Here is a 25557-nt window from a genome sequence, read left to right on the forward strand (position 1 = left end):
TGGTCAGGAACACTTAGGATTCGATTACCCCATCCTTAGAAGCTTTCGTATTTTAATTGCTTGCATTTTTATTCATCACTCGATCCCTTACCCGAACAGGTACACGATCACCTTCTTCGAGAAACCCCTCGAGTTGTTCATACCTTATTTGCTTACTCGATCACCCCACCCGATCTTGTACTTGAATGCTTGCATCGAGTGCTTAGGTCGTGTGGTTCTTTGTTTACATTCTTTTCTTTTATTATTTTAGGATTGTTAGACAAAACCCCATTTTTGCTTGGCTTGACTTGCATTGTTCTGATTGCATCCTTCCTGCTAGCATAAACAACAATTTGGATTGATAACACTTTGTAATACAACTGCATAGGGAATTGATACCCTGGGTGGAAAAACCTGTTATCATCCAGCCTTTTGTAGTTCATGTGTGAAGAAGAACTTAGGTAATATGTGCTTCGTCCGATCTCCCTTAATGTACCCTTCCTTGAGCTATGCGATGCAAGCGGTATTGTCTTCAAATATGATAGTCGCTTCCTTGTCATCGGCTATGCCACAATCCGACCTGATATGTTGAGTCATTGATCTCAACCACACACACTCACGACTGGCTTCATGCATAGCCAAAATTTCTGCATGATTAGATGATGTGGCCGTTATGGTTCGCTTCATCGAACGCCACGAAATTGTTGTACCACCATGCATAAACACATAGCCGGTTTGAGACCTTGCATTATGTGGATCGGATAGATAACCTGCATCAGCAAAACCAACTAAATCTTCTTTGTTATAGTTAGTATAAAATAAACCCAAATCCAACGTTCCTTGTAGGTAACGCAATATATGTTTGATACCGTTCCAGTGCCTTGGGGTCGGACAAGAACTAAATCTTGCTAGGAGGTTCACGGCAAAACATATGTCCGGTCTAGTGTGGCTAGCCAAGAACATTAACGCTCTTATAGCACTGAGGTATGGCACTTCCGGACCGAGAACTTCTTCATCGTCCTTCTTTGGACCGAATGGATCATTGTCCAAATTAAGGCTTCTCACAACCATTGGGCTAGGCAATGGGTGAGCCTGGTCCATATTAAATCTCTTGAGTACCTTTTCAGTATATGCCATTTGATGCACAAGGATTACATTATCTATGTACTCAAGCTGCAATCCCAGACAGAATTTAGTTTTACCTAGGTCTTTCATTTCAAACTCTTTCTTGAGATATTCAACTGTTTGGGTGATTTCCCCAAAGGTTCCAAGGATATTCAAATCATCCACATATACTGCTATGATTACAAACCCTTTGTTTGCAAACTTCTTTATAAAAATACATGGACTGATGGGATCATTCTTATAGCTTTCTTTGGCTAGGTACTCACTTAGTCTATTGTACCACATACGCCAACTTTGTTTCAGTCCATAAAGGGATTTGTTTAGCCATATGCAGTATTGTTCTCGAGAACCATTCTTATCTTTGAGCTCAATACCCTCTGGTAATCTCATATAAATTTCATTATCCAGTGGACCATATAAATATGCGGTCACTACATCCATTAGCCGCAAATCAAGTTTTTCTCTTATAGCTAGACTTATTAAAAATCTAAAAATCGTTGCATCCATCACAGGAGAATATGTCTCCTCATAATCTATTCATGTTCTTTGAGAGAATCCTTGTGCTAAAAGCCGTGCCTTATATCTCATGATTTCATTATTCTAATTTCTCTTCCTTACAAAGACTCATTTGTGTCCAACTGGCTTTATATCGAATGGTATCCTTAAGATCGGACCGACCACATTCCTTTTCTTTAATGAATTTAACTCCACGTCAATGGCTTCTTTCCTTTTTAACCATTATGATCTTTGAGTGCACTCTAATATAGACGTGGGTTCATGATCCTCACTTATTTCAAGTGCTACCTTATAAGCAAATATTTCATCAATGTCGACATCTTTTTTGTTCCATTGAATTCCAGATATGATATAATTTATTGAGATCTCATTATTATCAATACCTTCAGGGCCTTGAGATTCAGCGTCCCAATACCTTAGGATTTGCCGTGGCCATGTCTATATTTTCCTTAACCTCAGTTTGATTTGCACTTCGAGGGTTCTTATCTTTGGAACCTATTGGTCTACCACGTTTCAAACGTGCCTTAGATTCTGTAGCAACTTGATTGTGTTTCTTTTGAACATCAATATGTACTGGTGCATTACAAGCTGGTATGTACGATTTTATAACTCTCTTTGGGTCAGCAAAGGAATCTGGCAATTGATTAGCTAGCTTTTGTAAATGCATAATCTTTTGGACCTCTGCCTCACATGCTAGAGTCCGAGGATCTTGCCAATTTAAGGATGTTTGATTCCATGATATTTCTTTGACAAGCTTGTTTGTCTCTCCACCCAACATAGGAAAATTGGATTCAGCAAACTGACAATCCGCGTATCTGGCCTTAAATAAATCACCCGTAGTTGGCCTAGATACTTAATAATGGTGGGAGAATCATATCCAACATATATTCCCATCCTCCTTTGAGGTCCCATCTTTGTTTTCTGCGATGGTGCAATCGGTACATAAACGGCACACCCAAATGTTTTTAGATGGGATATGTCTGGCTCATGACCCGTTAGTAATTGGGATGGCGAATATTTATGCTCACTAGATGGCCTGATGCGTATAAGCTCTGATGCATGTAATACTGTGTGTCCCCAAGCCGACACAGGAAGCTTCGACCTCATGAGTAATGATCGAGCAATTAATTGAATTTGTTTAATGAAGGATTCAGCTAATCCATTCTGTGTATGTACATGTGCCACGGGATGTTCCACATGCTTACCCCCATGGACATACAATATTCATTAAACGCTTCGGATGTAAATTCACCAGCATTGTCTAGACGTATAGTCTTAAGTGGAAAATCTGGAAAGTGGGCTCGCAGACGTATGATCTGGGCCAGCAATCTAGCAAACACAAGGTTTCTTGTTGATAATAAGCAAACATGCGACCATCTGATCGATGCATCAATAAAGACCATAAAATATCTAAACGTCCCACAAGGTGGGTGTATTGGTCCACATATATCTCCTTGTATCGTTTCCAGAAAATTTAAGTCTCTTTAGTGACTTTCACTGGTGATGGCCTTATAATGAGTTTCCCTTGTGCAAATGCTACACACGTGAGATTTTTAGGGATAACTCGTCTCTCTTTAAGAGTGTGCCCATTTGAATTCATAATTAGCTTACGCATCATGTTAGAACCTGGATGGCCAAGCCGGTCATGCCATAAAGTGAATTGTTCATTGAATTTCTTATTCATTGCCATATTAGCATCTATCATATTAATCTTAGCATGGTAAAGACCAGTGGATAATGCGGGTATAGTCTCTAGGACTTTCTTATGGCCTTGGGTGATTTCAGTAATATATAGGAACTCTTGGTTTCCTTCACCCTTAGTTTCAACATGGAAACCATTCAAACGAATATCTTTGAAACTCAATAAGCTTCTCTTTGAGCTGGGTGAATATAAAGCATCACTTATTTCAAGATGTGTGCGATTAAACTTGCTATACCCGCTATTGTGCTAATATTGGCATTTTTCAAAATGAGATTTTGCAAAATATCTCTTATCATTTAAAATTGTGTGGCTTAATCCACTATCCACCACAATTATATTCTTGTCCTCAGCTATTTATCAATACGGAAAAGAATTATGTTTTAGACATAAAAGAATAAAACAAACAAATATATATTGAAATAAATAAAATAATTGAATTTAAACCAAAATCATAATCAAATAAAATTCAAAGCATAAAACATGGAAATTAAATCAAGAAATTTTTTTAAATTTTATTATCCTCTCCTAAACAATCCGAAGTATCATAATCCAATTGGTCATCATTCTCATGGTCGAAATCTCCTTCACCATCAAGATGAACCAGATTAGCTTCTGGATTCTTTTTTTCAAATTCTCTTGATAGAGATCAACAAGATGCTTAGGTGTTCTGCATGTCTTTACCCAATGATTCTCCATACCACATCTATGGCAAATGGATTTGGTCTTATGTTGCGGTTTGAAAATTCCGCGGCCTCTACCTCGACCACGACCGAAGTCTGATCGATTCCCACGACCATGACCATCATAATTATTTCCATGGTAATTGCCACGACCACCATGTCCTCTTTCACCACGGCCACGACCGGGATACTTGCTTCTATGGACGTAGTTAGACTCTTTAGTCTCTTTAGGCTATTTAGGCTCTTTCTTGGTCATATCAACCTTGTGAGCTTCTGGTAATGGAGCAGTACCAGGAGGTCTCATTGCACTGTTCATTAGTAATAACTCATTGTTATGATCAGCAAGTAGCAAACAAGAGATGAGACTTGCATATGTCTTAAAATCCTTTTCACGATAATGTTGCTGAAGCAGTATGTTATTGGTGTGAAAGGTTGAGAATGTTTTCGCTAGCAAGTCTTCCTCAGTAACCTCCTTACCAAATTGAGCCTTTGGTAGGATCACCGTATTTTGGTGTCCATATCTGTTTTTCAACTCTGTCCAAAGGTCAAGAGGATTCTCAATGGTAATGTACTGGTTCTTGAGACTCTCAGCAAGATGATGGCATATTAGCAAAATCGCCTTGTACCTACTCTTTTCAGTACAATCATTATCATCCTCAATGCACTCAAAAAGGTCCTTTGATTTGAGGGTAATTTTAGTGTCCAATGCCCATTATAAAATACAAAACATGCACCCGATTATTTTCATGCGGTATTTAAGACCGAACCATGCAATCGTCTTGGATTATGCCATGCGGTATTTAAGACCGAACCATGCAATTAATTTCGTCTAGGCCATGCGGTATTTAAGACCGAACCATGCCAATTTTAGTAAATAATTTCTTGTCTTTTAATTTATAGTTTTTGTCTTTTAATATATAGTTAATATATGCATGAAACAATCCTAGACAAAAATATAATCTAGTATGGACAAGGAAATATGCAAATAATTTTAAGTTTTAAATTTTTCCTTTTCTATAGATAAGATTATTTCCTTTTTAGTTTAGTAAATTTTCCTATTCTGAATAGAATTAGGACAAGAGGTTTTAGAAAAAACTTTTCTCTAGGGTTTCAATTTTAAGTTCTTAGTTTTAGGGTTTCATGCAAGACAAAATTCCGATTTTAAGTTTCAATTTATGCAAGACAAAGAATCAATCAAAACAATAACAATCAATCTTATCCTAAGCAATTCTAAACCTCATACAATCCAAATTTTAAAGTTTTAGGGTTTAGGGTTTCAAAGCTTAGGGTTTTGATTTGTTGATTGTGTAATTGTATATTTTAGGGTTCCAATATAATTAAGAGATCAGGTTCGATATATTTGTCCGATGAGTTCGATTTATTTACCTTCCACCGTTTTGGGGTTGACTGGAATTGATCCGGGAGCTAAAGACCTCAGATATAGCTTGAGCTTGATCACGAACCTCGGACTAGTCACGAACAAAACTTGATCACGAACAGAATCTTAACATGAACGCGGATTCATCACGAACAGGAACCGATCGCCGATCTTGAACGAATAAGAACTTATGTGCGGCGGCGGTTTAGGGTTTTAGGGTTAGGAGATTTTTCTCAGTTGGTTAGAGCATCGTGCTGATAACGTGTTATGAAAGTAGAGATACTCGAAGGATGTATTCTCTCGTATTATTAATGATTCAATCGAATAGTACATTATATAGTAAAGGATAAAGCCCTAAGTACAATGTGATTCCTAAACCGACTTAGAATAAGAGAAAAGGACCAATGGGCCTTGTGGACTTGGACATATGAATGAGCCGGTTATGGAGAACCACTCCAAGTGATTTACTAATATATATGATTTTCGAAAAATGACAAAAAAAAAAAAAAAAAAAAAAAAAAAAAAAAAAAAAAAAAAAAAAAANGAAAAGAAGAAGAAGAAGCAAAAAGAAGCGAATAATCCATTAAATCAGGATGTTGCATAAGAGTCAGTGAGTCACCTACCATATACAACAACAAAGTAAATTACCAAAAGAAAAGAACAATTCAAGTCAACTCTTTATATATTAACATTTCTTCACCTCTCATGTTAGTTATTTAGTTAGTTAGTGGTTTCGTACTATTATAGCATATACTTTTCTGTTATTAGTAGTATGATAGTATCTTTGTGATAAACTAGACCACTTGTATAAACTATAAACTAACCAAAAACGGCTTATTGACCACTAGAACGTATTAATTAATCCTTAAATTTGTTTTTGCATTTTAATCATGTTCTCACGTTTTCAGGCTTCACTTGGGAAAGTCTTTTTTTGATATGTCGAAAAATATTTATGTGCTCCTCACTGCTTATATGTAAACATCATAGATTGTTCAAAACTTAGGCCAGTGCATGTTTTTTGCTTCGGAACTACGAGAATATGGAGAGTCCCCAAGGAAGTTTGCTGCTCGCACTTATATCAGCTTTCTCTCTTATTCACCTTGTCCAAGCTCTAGATCCCGAAGGTACCGACGCTTCTAATATTTCAATTTGACAAACTTCTTTTCATATAAAAAGATAGTTATATCGCTTTGGCGCCCCCTGATTATGAGACTTATGGGTGGTCGTAGTTAAAAATTATGTTTGCTAAGATCATCTAACACATTGTGTGCTTACTTACTAGCTTCTCCAAATTCAAGCTATAGTTATTTTCAATAACCATTGACATCTTTTAACTTAAACAGGGTTAGTAAGTCTCGAAATCCCGGTTCTCCAAATTCCAATGAAATTCATTGTACTTGCTTCTGCTATTGTGATCATTCTCGTTCTACTAGTTCTCATTTGTGTGTGCAGAAAGAAAAAAGCACAAAGTCATGTGAAAGGTATAATTTGAAGAGACTCTCATCAACAAATTATATGTTACAAGGTTATCACATGTATTGTTTTTGTACTAAATATTTCTTTCTACAGACATACCCCCTTCACCAATTCCATCTACTAGTAGTAAATCAGACGACTCGATCAAGACAAAAAGGAAAAAGTTTACTTATTCAGAAGTTACAGAAATGACAAAAAACTTTGAAAGAGCTCTTGGTGAAGGAGGTTTTGGCATTGTCTATCATGGTTATTTGAATGGTTCAGAGGAAGTAGCTGTTAAAATACTCTCCCAAACATCATCACAAGGGTATAAACATTTCAAGGCAGAGGCATGTAATCCTTTAAATATTCTGGAAAAGTTGTAACAACAAAATATGTATATTTATATACATCATGCATGCTAAGTTAATGTGTTTTATATACTTGTTAAATTGTTGGTATGCAGGTTGAACTTCTGCTGAGAGTTCATCACATTAACTTGGTTGGCCTTGTTGGGTATTGCGATGAACGAGGTCACTTGGCTCTCATCTACGAATACATGTCCAACGTGGACTTAAAACATCATTTGTCAGGTGAAAGATGTATATAGGTGAAAGATGTATATATGCATATATAACATTATTATTCCTTCGTTATTACAAAAATCATATACAATATCTTATTTTGATGATTTATTGTAGGAAAACATGATGTCTCTATTTTGAAGTGGAGTACTCGATTAAGAATAGCCATTGATGCCGCACTAGGTTTCTACTAACTCAAAATAGCTCTTAGTCACTTACCTTGTTTAAAGTTAAACCAAAAGTTTATTGTAATCATTGAACATTCAACTAATACATCTTAACCTAACCTAAACAAGCCATATAAAACATTTCTAATGAATATTTCTAAACTCTTGTTAATCAAATGTTAGTCACAATTTGAAATTTTTGTTATAGTGGTCAGTGGTGATAGTGTTGAGTTTCAAGATATTTACATTGTGTAAAACTTAGTTATATGCGCGTTTGCTAATATTTTTAGGACTGGAATACTTACATATTGGTTGTCGGCCATCAATGGTACATAGAGATGTCAAAAGTACGAATATATTGTTGGACAAGCGATTCACTGCCAAAATTGCGGATTTTGGGCTTTCAAGATCCTTCCAACTTGGAGATGAATCTCATATTTCAACAGTTGTTCCTGGTACTCCTGGATATCTAGATCCTGAGTAAGTATTTTAGATTACATAGTTTTCTTTATAAGTGGAATCTTTTAGTCGATGCTTAACCATCCTAGATGTGAAACTCACCATTTCATGTTGAATTTTAAGTCCATATTCATATTAGTTGGTATACTGATCACATATGAATCATACTGCATATTCTCTTGCCTGCCAGGTATTACAGGACAGGTCGGTTGGCCGAGATGAGCGATGTCTACAGTTTTGGGATAGTGTTATTGGAGATGATGACAAACCAACGTGTGATTGACCAAAACCGCGAAAAGCGACACATAACAGAATGGGTTGCGCTTGTGCTTAACAGAGGAGATATCACCCGGATCATGGATCCTAATCTTTACGGAGATTACAACTCAAACTCTGTATGGAAAGCTCTTGACTTGGCTATGTCATGCGCAAACCCTTCTTCAGAAAAACGACCAAGCATGTCCCAAGTTATTAGCGTGCTAAAAGAGTGTCTAACTTCAGAAAACTTGATGAGAAATCAGAATCAAGACATGGAGTACACTGATAGTTCCCTTGAAATGACCATGAACTTTGATACTGAAGTTATCCCTAGGGCAAGGTAGTTATTGTAAAAGAAGCCTCATTCATCAGGTAACCCACGTTGATGAATTGTTGTTGGTATAATCTTTCGTCAATGTTTTTGTTTTGAGACATCATAACTAAAATTAAACGAAAAAACAAAACACTCTTTTGATCTCGTGTTCTGTGCTGTATTGATATTTGCATGATTTATCTTCCACATTCGTAAGCTGGTTTCAGTGCCGGCTCAAGGTTTTTAGGGTCTCCTGGGTAATTTTTTTTTTTTCGAATGAAAGATCAAAATTTTATTTTTAATCTCGGTTGTATGTTAAAAAAAATATGGATTTATAATATATACACTTAAGAAGATTATAAAATTTTATTTTCGTTCTACTGTTGTTGGAGTCTGTTAAGATAATTATGGAAGATAAAAAATCTTTTTGATTTCTGACTCATAAAAACAAATTCTTAAAACATATTTTAATAGACTATTTTTGTGTTATAAATTTTGTTTTTGTCTTTTTTATCTTACATTATTTTTCTGTGCCCCTTTATCTTGCATTATTTTTTATTTTTGCCTTTTTATCTTACATTTTTTGTTTTTGTGCCCCTTTTATTTTACAAATTCTTTTTTTCCAATATATAAAAAATAATTATTCATTTCCTTAATCTATAAATCCGGGGCGGTCGCACCGCTTGTCCCCTATCTAAGCCGACACTGGCTGGTTTTAGTTATAGGTCTTGAACCGATTAGTAATGCTAAAAATATTTTGGTTAACCAAAAAATTCAGTTCGGTCTGGTTCTCAGTCAACCGATTCTTTTTTTTTTGAATAACTAGATTCTATTACGGTTATACACAAAATGAAAGGAAAATAAACCAGCTTTCGTCAATAATCGAACAACCCAAAATTATCCAAAATAATTGGAAAAGCCGGGGTGAAAAACAAAAAAAAAAATAGAAAAATTCGGTTAGTTTAGGTTTTGAAGAACCAAATGTTATTTCATTAATTTCGACAACATTTTCATAATGAAAAAAATAACCAAAGAACAGAACAAACTGAAATAACCAAAATCCCATAGCTATCAAAAAAAAGTTTTCTAATAAATCTACCACATTCCAAAACTTATCTTGTGTCTTTTACTACATTTGATTACTCCTTTCAGGTAATACTATAAGCCATGAGTAGAAACACGAATGTAACCCTATGAGTTTTTTAAAAAAATATTAATAGAAAGAGTAATTCTTTTTTCTTTTATTTCTTATTTTCATGTATTAATTATTGTGTTGTCTTTACATGTACTCTCCTATTTCAAATTAAATGGACGAAACAAAATCTTTTTTTTTTTCATTAATTGTCTCTTCATCTCTTCTAGTGAAAGTGAAACACATAAAGCTCTGATTGGGAGAGACTTTAAAGACTTTAAAATTAATTTAAAGTTTTAAAAGCCAAAATTTTACCAATCATGCTTTTATTGCTTTATTAATCTTAAAAGTCTTAAAAGTCTAACTGTCCATTTTTTTAGGTTTTAAAGCCACAAATGTGAGATTTTTTTGGTTGTTAAAAAATAAATTAAAAAAAGCTGTAATTATTTTTTCTCTTTCTTATTTTCCATGATGATTGAAATAATAATAAAGCTCTCTACAAGTTTATATATATATTTTTACATATTTTATTTTTATAAAATAATTATTCTTATTTTTTCTCTTTCTTTTAAGATCCATTTCAATAATAATAATTATTTTTTTTTATCATCATTAATATCATCATTTCAATATTTTTAATAATAAAAGTAACAGTTACAGCTTTAAAAGTGTTCGTTACCAATCAAATTTTAACAGTTAAAGTTTGTACAGTCAAAGCATCTCCAGCCAAATTATCTACAACTAAAATTTTAAAGTTAAAGTCTTTACAGCCATAAGTAACAGTCGTTACTTAGTAACCGGAGCCAAAATCTCTTATTCTCTTCTCCCTGTTATGTCGTAAGTTTAACCCACTTCATCTTCAATTGTTGCATGATTTTCATGGTTTTGACAACCTTTAATATTGACCCTCGTTTTGTCCCTTAGAGTGAATCGCAAATCCAAAGGCAGCGGCGAAGAGATGCAATCACAACATTGTCACGGTCGTAAATCATTTAGATCTGACCCCATCCGTAAAAGTTCACCGGCAGCAAAAACTTCGGGAAAGAGGAAGATTGCAAGTGGGATATAGACAATGAGATGAGATTACTAAATAAGACTTGGTTCAATGGCTAGCTACGAATGAGATTATTCCAATGATGGTGATCGTCAAGAGCAACACACCGCCGTCTGCTCCGGCAAAAGGGTATAGATCTTCTCTGCATATTCTTATTTTGAGGTTGTGTGATGCACCCTCTGGTCGACAAGTTCTGATGGACCAGATCCATTAAACCAAATCCGGTGGACCACCCAACTTGTCTACTTTACTAACTAATTTTGTCCATTATGCATATCTTCTGAAGCCGTAAGTTATCGATCAGAGGATGAAAAGTGATACATCTATGAAAAATATTGTCCAATATCCAGCCAGATTTACACTGTGGACCACACATTTGGCTGTAGATGGACCATATCTGGTGAACTAGTTCCAGTTTCATTAAGGGGCAATATGCCAAAAGAGAATCTAAATTATATTTCAAGCTAGTACTATACAAGTCATAAAACTTAGTATCTAAATGTAATTAAGTATATTTGTCCACAAACAACAAAACCAATTTATCTACAAAAAAAAAATCAACTTGTCTCCAGACCTGGACAAGTAGGAACTTGTATACATACTAATCAATAACGATGTGTCCATAGACTCAACAAACTCGAACTTTTCCATCACAATGAACTTGATAACTTGTCTATATGTTCAACTTTTCTACAGAAAATACCTTCTCTATAAATTCATCAAAAATAATGTCTCCAACCTCAACAAATCGGAACTTGTCTACCCATATTAACGAAAGAAATTTACTTACATGAATAAACCAAAAAAATAATTTGTCTACAAACCTAATTAATACTCTCATTTATGTCATTACTGCAATTTACGAATCTCTTTTCTTTTGCTCAGCGCTACAGTACCTTAATAAATGCCAAGTCAAACATAGTATAACCTGAACGTCTGTTCAATTTTATGCTCATATAAAGTAACACAATTTCTTTAAATTTCCAGCTACTAAACAGAAGGATATTTTCAGCATTTGTAATGCCACTTGTGATATAAGTGAAAAAGAGTTTATGATTATGGTAAAACTGGAAAATTTTATAACAAATGTGGTAGATTAGACTAAAATCCATTAAAAAAACAAAACCATGAAAATGATTAAAATACCTTCGTATTTGAAAACTTATCATGGGCTAAGAAGTTTAGGGCTACAAAGCCCACTAAAGAAACGAGTCTTTACACAAAAACTGATTCAGATTTGACCTCTCTCCCTGACGCGAGAAGCAGTCATCCAGACAACAACAACAACAACCTGAGAATCGTTTCTGCAGAGAGAGATGAGATTGTTCGATCCATGGCCAGTGTTCTTCAAGAGAGAATGGAAACGTTGCTGGCCATTCCTCACCGGTTTCGCCGTCACCGGCGTCCTCATCACCAAGTTAACCGCCGGATTCACTGGTAAAAGTCTTCTTCCTCGGATCCATTAAATTTCTCCCATTTCAGCTGTGTTTACGGATTCAGATCGAGATTTATGCGATTACTTTTGTTCATCATCTCTTAATTATTGATTTTTGATTTTGGAAAAAACCCTAATTTCCCGTAAAAAAATGTTTGATTTATATAATGCAGAGGAAGATGCCAAGAACTCCAAGTTCGTCCAGCAACACAGGAGGTAACGCAAAATTTGAACTTTCTTGGTTTTTGTAGATGATTTGATCTTTAGAGCATTTTGGAATCGATGTAATCAAAAGGGCTGTTGAGGTTTCTAGGTTTTGTAATCAATGAATGATTTATTTCGTATTTAGGTTGTATTATGATTGATTCATAGTCAGATGGCTCTAGATATGTCTTGTTTGTTAGGTTTGTTCTGTTGTTTTTTGCACGTCTGCGTGATATCGTGGAAGCATTTGGTTGGTTACATTGCTTATTGACTATGCTTTAAACTCGTAGCAAAACTCTAAAGGTTTTAACTTCTTGTTGTATTTTCAGGTGAGGATGATGATTCACGAAAGTGTGGAAGCTAAGAGGCATATTTCTGGAACATATATAGTGTTGGATGCTTCAGCTTCGAAACTTGTTCAATAACAAAAGAAGAGCATTCGATATACTCTTTTTCTTTTCTCTGAGTTTTGCAGTTCTTATTCTGAAACTTTACCAATGCTATGGTTTTGTTCACTGTATCTTCTTCTTCCCATTGGAAATGGATTCAATAAGGCTTTGTCTCCCCAATGAATGTTAACTTTTTGTTCTAATAATCCTGTCAGTAGTTCCAATCTTAACCATTGTCTTTCAGAAGTCTAATCTTTTTTGCTTTTAGGTAGACTTTAGGTTGTGGCATAAACTAGATCCAGGTTTAGCTTTGGCCTTTGATGATCAATTACGTTGCAATTTGTTTTTTATAACATAGTTTCTTGTTAACAGACATGTTTGCTGTAGAGATGAGTGGTTTCACCAAAGTATTTTTGATGACTAGAGATGAGTGTCTTCACCAAAGTTGTTTACCTCATTCAAGTCTTGAATTTCAAGATATGAAGAAATGGCTTCACTTTAGCAGCGAACACTATGGCAAGAAAAATATATTTTTCCTTAAATAAATAAAGCATTCGTTCATAATCTTTATTTTTCTCTACGGAGTTTTCCACTGTGGAAAGTGGAAACATATTATATGAAAATAGCCACCTGCGCAATGGAATCTGAAAAGTAGAACTGACTTGTAGTGCATCCACGTTTGCTTTTGATCCGTGACCAAGTTTTATTCTTTGGGGACTCCGAGCCTTAGCCTGAAGTCTTCTTCCATAAGGGGAAGACCTTCACGGAGTTTCACCTTTGGTTCCCATCCCAACACTTCTTTTGCCTTTGTGATGTCCGGCTTCCTCTGTCTTGGATCATCTGGTGTGTTCTCAACCATCTTTATCTCTATGCTCGGGTTAATCAGCTGAAAACAAAGCAACATGTCATTACCGGACACCCAAGATTTTCAAAGCACGTACTCATATCAATCAAGAAACCAGACACTCACCTCCTTCACTGTCTCAGCTAGTTCCACCATGGTAAACTCACCTGAGAAACCAAAGACTCAGACAGTAAGCATAAGTTCAAGAGATAGGTTGGGTTGAGTTGTATTTTGTGTAATGGAGGACTGTTAGGGGATTTACCTGGGTTACCAATGTTGATGGGACCAGTGTCATTTCCTTCCATGAGGCGCATAAGTCCATCAACCATGTCAGATACATAACAGAAACTGCGAGTCTGTGTCCCTGGTTTCTGAACAGTCAATGCCTCACCCCTGGATAATCATTGCAACAACAAGGCCAAGAGATGACTCATGAATCATATTATAGCTCGAAAAAAAGGAAAATTTGTTTGATGGATTGGGTAAAGCGGTCGGTCTCACCGTAGTGCTTGAGCAATGAAGTTGCTTACAACACGGCCATCATCAATGTTCATGCGTGGACCATAGGTGTTGAAGATTCTGGCAATGCGGATTTCTACAACGAACAACAAACAAAAAGAAAGCAATAAAGGAAAGAGTCTTGGTGAAACTATGGGAACAATGTTGACGCGAGAGCCACTAGGAAATACAACTGACCAATTCCATGTTGCCTGTGGTAGTCAAACATCAAGGTCTCAGCCACACGCTTGCCTTCGTCATAACAGCTCCTAACCCCTTTTATCATAGCAACCACGTTATAAGACAGTGAATTAACACAGATAATATATTTATTTAAAGCTAATGAGTGTTTGAGCCTACCAATTGGGTTGACATTTCCCCAGTAGCTCTCAGGCTGGGGATGGATCAGAGGATCTCCATACACTTCCGAGGTTGAGGTAAGCAAAATCCTGTTCGGAAGAAGAGTTAGTTAGTCACAAAGGTGAAGATCAACAGAAACAAGGTATAAACAATGGATCAATTTGCAAACCTTGCTCCAACACGCTTGGCAAGACCTAGCATGTTCAGTGTACCAATCACATTGGTCTTGATTGTCTTCACAGGGTTGTACTTATAGAAGATGGGAGAAGCAGGACATGCGAGATGGTAAATCCGATCAACCTCAATCAAAAGTGGCTCCGTGACATCTGTTAAACCCAAAGCCAAGATATAAACGAGGACAACAAATGACAGGAATATTCCATTCTCAACTGAAGCAACAAGCCAGAGAGTTTCGAGACCATACCGTGACGGATAAGCTCAAATCTCGGATGACCGATCCACTTCTTAAGGTTTCCCTTTGAACCGGTGAAATAGTTATCAGCAACAATCACCTGGGGGAAAAAGGTTTAAACATCAACCCAAATCACACAAAAACTATTATGTATTCCTATATGCATTTCAATGCTAACCTCATTCTTTTCATTTTCCATCAGCTTATCAACAAGGTGAGAGCCAATGAATCCAGCTCCTCCTGAGATCAAGATCCTCATATTGGACTGACAAATGAGGAAACTAAATCAGTTACCACATCTTATCAATACAAACTAAATCATAGTCATCCGGATGCAGAAGATAGAAGAATCAGAACATAGTACAATACAACTTAACAAAGCTCTCTCACAGACTCTTGCTGTTCTCAGTACAAGATTGTGACAACCTCAGATCTAAGTCAAAATATTACAAGGAATTCAATCTCAAATGATCCTTGTGACTAATCAAAAGATCCCTAAACCGTTTGATTCAATACAATGTCAACGAGATCAAATGATCAATTAACAAAACTGAACAAGGATCAAAACACGTGATTCATTCTTCAACCATATAAAAGTAGTAACACCTTCACATGATTCAACGCATGATATTTAAATGGGTATGGCCAGAATCGAATAAAAATCATAACTTTTACCGGACAAAACTTGGAATTACGGAGAGGTGAAGGTGAAGGTGGAGGCTTTGGGCTTGTTTGCTTATCACTTGACGCCATTGATGAGAGATCACTCCACACAACCCTGAAATATTTAGATTACAAAAAAAAAGAAAAAACGCATCAAACAAATAGAAAAATGAAATCTTTCAATAAAAGAAAGAGAGGAATTGAGGAGATCGGTACCGAATCGATGAACCCTTTAAAAAAAAAAACGAAAACTTTGTGATCTGAAGAGTGGGAGAAGGATCGTATTATACTCGCACACAAGTGTCGGAGCTTCTTCTTATGTCAAAGTTTGAATATATCTTTGTTATTTAAGATTTTGTTTTCTGTTTATGAATCCTTTTTTTAGAATTTGTTTAATTTTTTCTGTTGGGTGAGATAAAGATTAAAAGAGACTTCAAAAACACGAAAAGCGGATTAAATTAAAAATAGTAACAATAATTAGTGGTTTAGCTTACTCGGTTACAATGACAACAAAACATTTGACCAAACGTATCATCTGATGTGGCAGTTTCTAAACTTGTCAATAAATAATATTTTATTTTCTAATTTTAGCAAAACAATTTTGATTTACTTTATACACTTTCCAAATGTTCTGTCTTATATCCGTTTTTTAAGATTTGAGTTACGTATGGGCTGGGATATTATATTATTAGTCGTATTATCTCTTTAGATATTTCATTTTTATAAAACTAAACTTGTTCAAAATTAATTAGAATTTTTAATTTTGGGGAGGTTTCTCCTCCTCTTCCACCAAAAAAAAAAAATTAATTAGAATTTTGGGGAAATATTTATTTTTGTTATATGGTGAATTCTTACATATTTAGACATTTACTTGTGAAAAGACTGAAAATAATTTTAATTATCTAAAATAGTTCAGATAATATTGTAATTTTTCGTTTCAATTTATCATTTTTTTCATTATTTCCTTTCAATATCTGAAATATGTTTATTGACTATTAAATATATAATAATTTATTATTATTATTATAGTTATACCATTTAGCTTGAAATTTAATAAACTTGTGGATCTATCAAAGAAACCAGTCGTACCATCTAAATCTTATGTTAACAAATAACAATCATAAGCTAAAAACAAAATTCTTGACATATGATCCTTCAGATCAAAGAATTATGTTTTGTTTGTTTTTAGAATTAAGAAGAAGCTTCTCGTATCGAAATCGCTATTGTTGACTTCAGTTTGTACATTACCAGTTTAATAACACTTTTGTATCAGTTCTTCGATTCGGTGTGCCTTGACCTAAAGCCCGTAAAGCAAGGGCTTTAGGCGCCAGATTATATTAGCAATTTAAGGGGCATTAATTTTCAAAATTTTTTGGTGGTACAGTGGTTGGGTACGCTTTTATTCTCCTTCAGTGCTAAGAGTTCGAACCTTTGTGTAGCAGTTTTTATAACTTTTTTTTCTAATGTTTGTTAATGGGAAAAAAAAAATTTGCTTTAGGCAGCAAAATTGGTTGGGCCGGCACTGCTAGTTCGATTAATCATTCACAACTTATTATATGTCAACTAGATAAAGCTCGTGTTACTACGCGGGTAAAAATTAGAAAAAGTTATTGAGAATAACTAAATAGTAATATACATGTTTATAAATTTTATTTTATAACATTTTAATATTGAATCTAAACCTTTCATATTTTATTTTAATATTCTCTCAGTTCCATTATATAAGAGTTTCAAAGCTTTTTTTGTTCTATTTTATAATATTTTCTCAAGTTTCTATATACAATTTTTATTAATATAACAATTTATGAATATTTGAACTATGCAGTAAATTTTTCTATTGGTTGAAGTATTATAAATGACATAATATTTATTGTTTATTAATCTTTGTGTTTTTACCCAAAAATTCTTATAGCACAGAGAGTGCCATTAAAATATCGATATTATCATGATAAACCATATTTTAAGTTTAATTACACTTTTCATCTTAATGCAGAGAACTAAATTTTTTATATCAAACACAATTAATACACCATATCAAATCTATATCTTAGTAAGAATTAAAAATACAAATAAAAATAAACAAAATATAATTCGCAAAAAAAACTGAATCAACATTATTTAAGATATATTTGTTTTTTTTATTTATTTTTGGGCAAAATTTAAGATATATTTGTTATGTTGTTATCTTATAAGTACTAATTTTACTTTATTTCATAATCAATTTTAAAGGAGTGAAATTTATAAAATAAAAACATATATAAAGATATAGCGACATTCCCATCAAATAACTGAAGATTTATTACTATAAATTATAATTTATTTCGAATTACCTTATTTTTTAACATATGCATTACAAAAATACATGTGTTGAAATTATAATATCAAACATAAAAAATTACTAATATTCTTAAATGATTTTTTTAAAATGATATATATTAATATTTGAAATTTTTTTAATGTAAAATAAATTTCATCATTAGACATCCAGTTTAGTAATCACATGTAACTATCTATTTCATCATAAAACCATAATTCATTTCTTCATTGATTAGAGTTAAAATTTTAATAACAAAAATAATATGAGCATTATATGAGATAATATGTATATTGGTTAGTATTTTAAATTTAATAATTAAAAAATCAGTTAACATCCACAAATTTTTGGAAATCCAAAAATATCCTAAATAGTATTCTTCTATACGTCATAATTTCATAAGTAATACTTTTGTCAATTTAAATTAACCAAAAATTCATTCCTACAAACTCATTTTTTCTATTTTTTTTTTCAAGTTTCTCATATTATTACATGCATTAAAATCTTTAAAATAAAATGTGTAAAACTATACTAATACACATCATGTATTGAAATTCTTTTTTTAAAGTTCATTTTCTTTCAAGGTTTTGTGTACTTACTAACAATACAAATTTATATTACAACCATAAATACAATTTATATCCGACTAAAATTATGTTAAATAACTTATGTTATTCCTTTAAATTTGTTATTCATTATTTATTGATTAATATACATGCTTAATAAATTAAGTTGTTGCTTACACATGTCAAATTTTATTGTGAACACACATATAATATAATTAACATACAATAGAAAATATACTGATTTTGTTGGTTTTTCTTTTTGATTTAGAAAAATGAAATTTTTAAAGTAGAAACATATAAAATTCTGTAAATATAATTAGTTATCCTATTATGTTTATTAAAAAAAAAATTGAATGTGTCAACCTCTGACAACATCTAATCAATATATTTGACACTTGTCATGATCTTGTTAATGAGTAATTTTGACATCAAACTTTATATAATAAGATCACACTTTTTCGACTATTTCTTTAAAGCTTCTATAGCTATTTTATTTTTCTTCTTCTTAGTTTTCCATATATTTTGAACGCCTCAAAAAAACTTATATCTATTCTATAAGAATTGACTTTAGTATGATATGAACTAAGATATATTAGTTGAATTTTGCGAAATTTTTTGACTTTCTGAAATAGTTTTTAAAAGTGAATTTTACATATTGAGAAATCTACCGTGTTCATATTATTATTATTAGTGAAAAAATCTAAAAAATAAATTCAATCATCTAACTATTTTGATTTTGTTTTGTAATTCGAAATTTCTACTTTATTAGAAATAATTTGGATAACATTGTCATTTTTCATTTCAATTTATCATATTTTTTCATTATTTTCTTTCAATATCAGAAATATATTTACTGATTATTGAATATACAATAGTTTATTTTATTAACATTTTTCTTGAAATATAATAAACTTGTTGATCTATCAAAGAAACCTGGTAAAAAGATCCTAAGCTAAAAACAAAAATCTTGAGATATGATCCTTCAGATAAAAAAATTATTACAATTTTTGTTTTGTTTGTTTTTATGATTAAGAAAAGCTTGTTTTCTTGGCGACATCACTATTGATGACTTCAGTTTTGTACATTACCAGTTTAATAATATGTTTGTATCAGTTCTTCAGTTAATCATTTTAAATCGAAAACGTAAACGTTTTTAATCAAGGTAAACAATGAATAATCATTTTACTTTTAAGAAAGGACAAATGTTAAAATAAAATAAATAATCGATTAAACAAGGTTTATGCACTAACCTTTGATAATTTGCAGAAAGGAAAATAATCTTGGATTGAAAAACTATCATGATATGATCCATGACTTTGAGTTAGCATGAGCCAATCTACTGTTTTACATAATCTTCAATTATTCTTTTCCTAGTTTTACAAAACTACTAGTTATTTTTCTTATATATATTTATCATTATAAAGTTTTCAGATACATATTACAAATCTGACTTTTACAAAACATTACCAACAGTGACCAAAGTCTCAACATGATACTGAACCATAGTTTACTTAACTTACTTTCTCCCAAACGCAAAAATGTACTGAACCACAACCATTATCCCTAAATCAAGACCCATAACTAAGTTGAATCAATTGATTCTTATTATCCCTCCAGTGTAGATGGTTTATTCACTAATGAATATGTATATAACAACGCATATCACACATATACTATCACTATGTATACAGAGGACAGACGCATTTGCCTAAAATTCACTACTGACGACGATGGTTTTTACCTTATGGAAGCTTAAAAGGGTCTGCTCTCAGGATCGGCGAATCCAGCTAGAAGTGCACCGAAGAGCCAAATCATGAGCAAGAACACTACTGCTGTTCGCAGAACTTGGTTACATATGTTCAGGCTCGGTTCATCCTCATATGCTAAATCAGGTGTCTGGACATTGTAACTCCAGTGGCCGTCTTCTAGCTTCTCTGTTTCTCTAGAGCTTCTACTCTTGCTTCTTTGGTGTGTTTGTGTTTGTGGTTGTGGTGGATCTTTTCCGTTGAGATTCGAGCATCTTTTGCAATTGCAGTCGCTGCCAAGGTATGAAGGAAGCGTCTGAAGATACTCAGAGAGAACTCGATGGAAAGTTTCCCCTTCAATTCTCAGCTTCTTGCGTGTGGTTGGTCTAAGAATCTATGAGAGAGGAACAAAATTTTAGGCAGGGGACATGCACCTATCATAGATCCAATTATAGATCCAAGAACGGAGACTAAGAAATCTGAAAAATTGAAGTTAGCTCAGGTAGATATCTTACTTGGATGAAAGTCTGGGAAATGACTCGGACAACAGGAGGGAGGCGAATGATGAATAGACAGCCAAGACGGTTAGGGAAGTGATCTTGAAGAATGGATGAACAAGATCTCATCATCTGCATGGGAATCCTCAGAGGAGATAATCCTTCACAATCGACTAACACTGTCAGTTCTGAATTCTCGGGGGTCAGAAGATGCAAAACGCCGTGCTCTACCTGAGATACTGAAACAATGGCAATACTGAAAAATTAAAGGGATGTCATAGAAAAGAAAATACTGGAAGATGTTGTAGAGCCACTAAGGACGTACTGATTGCCTGAGCAAAGCGAGGTCTTTCATGAGATGGCAACTTTAAGAAAGCAAGCCCCAAGCGGACAATGAGGCAAGGTCGTTGGTTCCTGTCATATCCATGCCAAAAGATTAAACTTGACCATGTCTCAAGTTCTTCTTCAGATAGGATTCTGTAAGTCTCCCTCCACTGGATTGTTTTTTTTATAGAAGATAGTAAGGATGTGAAGTCTCCATTTGACACTCTATAGAATCTATGGAGCTCGTCTTCATTGACTCTACATTAAAATGAGACAGGATGATTCTGATCTAAATGCGGAAAAATTTAAAGTCAAAACTCAAAGAAGGTAGCTCTTCTTCATATAACACTACATTTGAGAGTACCTCTCAGGCAAGTTAAGTCTCTGTTTTTCCAGTTCTTCATAGAGTTGTCTAAGCCAGTCTTGTGAAGTTACAGGAAGTGGAGTCTCATCTTCAATTCTACATTTACAAAAAAAAAAGTCGAGATATGTAGGAAGATAGAAATATGTAGATAATACTCAAAAAAGACGATGGAGCTTTAATAATTTCAAGGGATCTGCAACACTTCAAGTGCTTTAGATTAAAGTTGTACAGGGTCAGACTATTATAGTACAATACAACATGTAAGACTTTTAGATCCCATACCTTATATCTGATGGAGACTGTGACGGCTGTGGGTCAGATTGTGATTCTGAAGATGCATGAGAAGTGTTACCACCTGGGGTATCTTGCTTTAACTCTGACTGGTCTGTGAGAGCCTCAGCTATCGTGAGGACCAATAATGGCCGAGACAGCATCTGCACAAAGAATACACACAGTTATTGAGACTCACGGCAGATCAGTATGGTGAAAGAAATACAAAACAAACACATCAAAGGACCCTGCACATGTGATATGAGATGATGTCTGGCATGACACATAAGCAAGCTTAAGAGTAAAAAAGATCACATAACTACTTGTGAACAGGATTCATCAAACTAGATTATAACACCAATCAATGTGTTGGCACCAAAGCATGATGTAGGAATAACTTCTGATTCAATCAAGTTGCAAAGTATAATGTGAGAAGGACGATCTTTGAAGCACAGAGAAGAAGACAATACATGTTAATTTCATCCAGAAAAATATATTACAAGTGACACATGTAGTTAAAGCGTACCTATACTCAGCATGTCTAACATGATAAAGTTGAGACTATTGAAAAAAGCCCAAAGACTTAGGACCTAGAGGATCATTTGTTTCAAAATTCGTTTCATTCATCTTCGATTCATGTAAAAATGCTATAAAAAGGGGGCACAGTAGCAAACCTGCATTGCCTTGATCAACTCCTTGAAAGGAGCCCATCTCTGAATCCACTTAAGAGGAGGATAACAAAGACACTGCAACGCCTGAAGACTATTCCACAAATGAGGACATTTAGCCTTTGAAACCCTTCTAACAACTTCCAAAACAGCGACTTTAAGCAGAAACACAGCTGCATTACCCAAAGCCCCACTTCCTACTCCTCTACCATCATTCCCAAACGAAACATGCTTACAAATCGTCTGCTGAACTGCTCTTGGAATAGCAGCTACTAAGCTTCTCTTGGGTAACAACAACTCTTTCCCAGTTGCCATCATAGAGCTCCTACTTCTACCAGAATTATCTCCCATTTTAATAAAAATTCAAATCAAATCACAGAACACTTCAACGATGAATCAATACGCCACGAAAACTCAGATCACACCAATTCCATTTCACTAAAACATCAATCTGCATTAATAAACACATTCCGATCATATGAAACGAAACCAAATCACTAATTTGAAGACGCAATTATGATAATTCTATTAAAAAAATAAATAAATAAATAAACAAAACGAACCACGAAATCTCTGTGATTTCTTCATCAACCCTTCTAATTAATCGACGAGTATCAGATCGGTAAGCGGAATCGATGTAGTGATCGGAGAATCAAATTCTCACCGGCGAAAGAGAGATTTCGTCTTTCTCTCAGAAGTTTTCACAAAGCTCAACGAAGTTTCGAAACAGAAAAAAATAATAATAATAAATTAAACAAGAGCAATTACGGTGTGGGACACGTGTACTGTCTCAACTGTTTTGATAACGATTGATAGGTAAATCAACGGTCCAGGATCGACAACGTCACAAACCTATTTAATAACGTCGACCCTTGAGAGGCTAACATCATGCTGTTTCTTTATTACTCTACAAAAAAAAACGAAACTGTTTTTATACGGGAACGTAAGAACGGCGTGGAGTTTTCAGCGTACAAACCAAAAAAAATGTAAAACACAAAGCTGCAACAAAGCTTCTTCAGTAGAAAACGTATGAATAGTATAAATTTTAATGTTTCAGTTTCCTCAAGAACAACAACACTTTTTTTTTGTTCGACCAAACACTTCCATTTCACGTAGAGGAAACGCGATTAAAAGATGAAAAGACGGGTTTATTACAAGTAGTGTTTGGACAGTTTTTAAATGAACTTTATGAACTCCAGAAGAAATTGGAGTTCAAAGTGTGAAATTGTTGTTTTTGTGTTGATCACAACATTTCTTGAGATTTTCTGACACAACGGCTCACTTTCTTCTTGAACTCATCTCTCTTCTCTCTCCATTCTTTCTGTAAGAGGATAAACAAACACCAAGAGAATTGGTTAAACGAACTACCTCTGGTATGCAATGAGACAGTGTAAATCTCATGAGATCATAGCTAACTGATAGAAAAAAAAAAAATATATACTCACAGCAGCTTCAACGTTTGCTGGAGACTCATCGTTTGGACCAGAGAGCATTGATATGATACTCAACATAATACTCTCAACCTGAAATCATCAAATCTATATGACATGATTCTTGTTCTTTAGACGAAGCTGCTAACATATGCAAACAAAGAGAGTAATGTTGGATGAATCTTTTTAAAACGTACTGTGTGAACAGGTGTCCAACGCTCGCTAGCAAGCTCATACCCGCTCGGATCATCACCAGGAGGATGAAGAATAGATATACAAACACGCCCATCAGGATAAACTACAAAAACCATAACAGAAACAATTTCCAAATAAACCTTAGCTATCTCAAAACAAGATCAATGTCCAAGAGAAAAGAACTAACCATTCGGATGCCATATATCTGAAGTAAACCGCACCGTAGGTGGGCTATTAGGATAGTTTTGTGGGAATGACATAATGGCATTGAAAAAACCTCCTTCACTGCATTCATAAAAGTTACATTTAACTCATAAAGAAACAGATATAAAGCAATTCAATTTCAATTCCACAACAACAACAACAACACTACTCCAATGTATTTACAACTAAGCGATCCATCCAAAAGCTCAAAATCCAAATGGATCATCGAATCAAGAAGATAGAGAAAACATACTAGAGAGTATCAGGAGGACCGATGATAGTAACGCTCCATTCGAATATATTCTTCTCATCAACTAGACCAGCAGAGAACCCATCTACAGGATGCTTACAAAGATCTGAAAACACAAATCGAATTCAAGAACAGAGAAGAACAACACCAAAAAAGCAAGAAACAGATTTGGTTAAAGAAAGATTCGCGAAGGAGGTGGTGGTACCTTTGAGCTGTTTCTGAAGAAGAAGACAAGCTTGTGAGGTCATAGCGGATGTTATTTAGAAATCGAGCTTGGAGCTTCCCCAGTGATCTGAGAATGAGAGAGAGAGATTGGTAAAATTGAATTGAGAGTTTTATTATATCGATAGAGAAAGGTTTAAAAAAAAAAAAAAAGATGGGATTTTTTTTTAATTTCTTTTTCTGTTTTTTGGTTGGCATCGATGTTCATCAAGGGGAACACATGCGCGTGGTGAGATCTGCTACGGACGTGTCTTGTCTACTTTTTAAGATTCTATCCAATAGAAATTGCAATGTTTTTTGGTTTAAAGGTAAACCAAAGTGGCCGACTAAAATCTTTTTAGAGGTAAGAACAGTTTGGCTTGAATTAGTTTACTACACCTTTATTTTATTTTTCTTTGCTTTGTCACTTATAATCAAATTAATGTATAAATTGATTATGTTTGTTCATTTTAGGATAAAACAAAAAACGCAGAATTTAAGCTAGATAGATTTTTTTTTTTTTTTTTTTAAATTCTATGGAGTAGGCTAAGAAAGAAAATATAATTAGGTTAAACTAGGATAGTACCGCAGAATTGTTTTATATTTTATTTTTATTTTTATTATTTTTGGATAATTTTATATGTGTTTGTAATTAAAAAATCATTATTAATATAGTTTTTGACAATGTTCATTGGTAATATTTTTGGTTTTAGGTTTTTGTTATTATGTGTTGCTAGTTTTATTATTATAATGAAATTGTAGATTAAAATCAATTTTTTCTTGTATTAGAATGTATTGGAGGACCATTATTATTGTTAGTTGTTTTGTTTTATTTAATCAATTTTGGCGTTTGCTATTTATTTTTTTTAATCAACACCGTAGAGAATTTTAAGAATTTTTTTTTAAAAAAAAACTGTTTGAT

General features: G+C 33.8%; 4 protein-coding genes and 1 long non-coding RNA gene across 6 annotated transcripts; 2 read left to right on the forward strand and 3 right to left on the reverse strand.

Moving 5' to 3' along the window:
* LOC104780450 (putative receptor-like protein kinase At3g46340) lies at nucleotides 7045–8647 on the forward strand. Its single transcript, XM_019244380.1, has 5 exons — nucleotides 7045–7135; nucleotides 7300–7428; nucleotides 7537–7602; nucleotides 7877–8066; nucleotides 8245–8647. Exons 1-5 carry the CDS (start codon nucleotides 7045–7047, stop codon nucleotides 8645–8647), a joined length of 879 nt encoding a protein of 292 aa, XP_019099925.1.
* Nucleotides 12036–13060, forward strand: LOC104780451. Of its 2 annotated transcripts, XR_766747.1 has the most exons (3): nucleotides 12036–12239; nucleotides 12411–12453; nucleotides 12771–13060. It is a non-coding gene; the product is annotated as an uncharacterized LOC104780451 (long non-coding RNA). The 2 variants fall into 2 exon arrangements; XR_002037702.1 differs by lacking the exon at nucleotides 12771–13060 and having other exon boundaries at nucleotides 12411–12457.
* LOC104780453 (UDP-glucuronic acid decarboxylase 5-like) lies at nucleotides 13345–15988 on the reverse strand. Its single transcript, XM_010504951.2, has 11 exons — nucleotides 15824–15988; nucleotides 15620–15722; nucleotides 15123–15209; nucleotides 14957–15044; nucleotides 14702–14858; nucleotides 14533–14621; nucleotides 14371–14448; nucleotides 14176–14269; nucleotides 13937–14067; nucleotides 13801–13841; nucleotides 13345–13716 (listed from the first exon to the last, which is right to left on the reverse strand). The coding sequence occupies exons 2-11, from the start codon at nucleotides 15695–15697 to the stop codon at nucleotides 13534–13536; spliced, it is 1026 nt and encodes a 341-aa protein (XP_010503253.1). The 5' UTR covers nucleotides 15698–15722; nucleotides 15824–15988; the 3' UTR covers nucleotides 13345–13533.
* Nucleotides 19873–23084, reverse strand: LOC104780454. Its single transcript, XM_010504952.1, has 7 exons — nucleotides 22919–23084; nucleotides 22362–22806; nucleotides 21700–21851; nucleotides 21418–21513; nucleotides 21055–21311; nucleotides 20748–20968; nucleotides 19873–20626 (listed from the first exon to the last, which is right to left on the reverse strand). Exons 2-7 carry the CDS (start codon nucleotides 22704–22706, stop codon nucleotides 20240–20242), a joined length of 1458 nt encoding a protein of 485 aa, XP_010503254.1. The 5' UTR covers nucleotides 22707–22806; nucleotides 22919–23084; the 3' UTR covers nucleotides 19873–20239.
* LOC104780455 (ubiquitin-conjugating enzyme E2 13) lies at nucleotides 23375–24836 on the reverse strand. The gene is made up of 6 exons (XM_010504953.2): nucleotides 24640–24836; nucleotides 24438–24540; nucleotides 24168–24265; nucleotides 23983–24083; nucleotides 23801–23878; nucleotides 23375–23676 (listed from the first exon to the last, which is right to left on the reverse strand). Exons 1-6 carry the CDS (start codon nucleotides 24680–24682, stop codon nucleotides 23599–23601), a joined length of 501 nt encoding a protein of 166 aa, XP_010503255.1. The 5' UTR covers nucleotides 24683–24836; the 3' UTR covers nucleotides 23375–23598.

Source organism: Camelina sativa, chromosome 4 (genome assembly GCF_000633955.1).
Source record: "Camelina sativa cultivar DH55 chromosome 4, Cs, whole genome shotgun sequence".
NCBI classification, from domain to species: domain Eukaryota; kingdom Viridiplantae; phylum Streptophyta; class Magnoliopsida; order Brassicales; family Brassicaceae; genus Camelina; species Camelina sativa.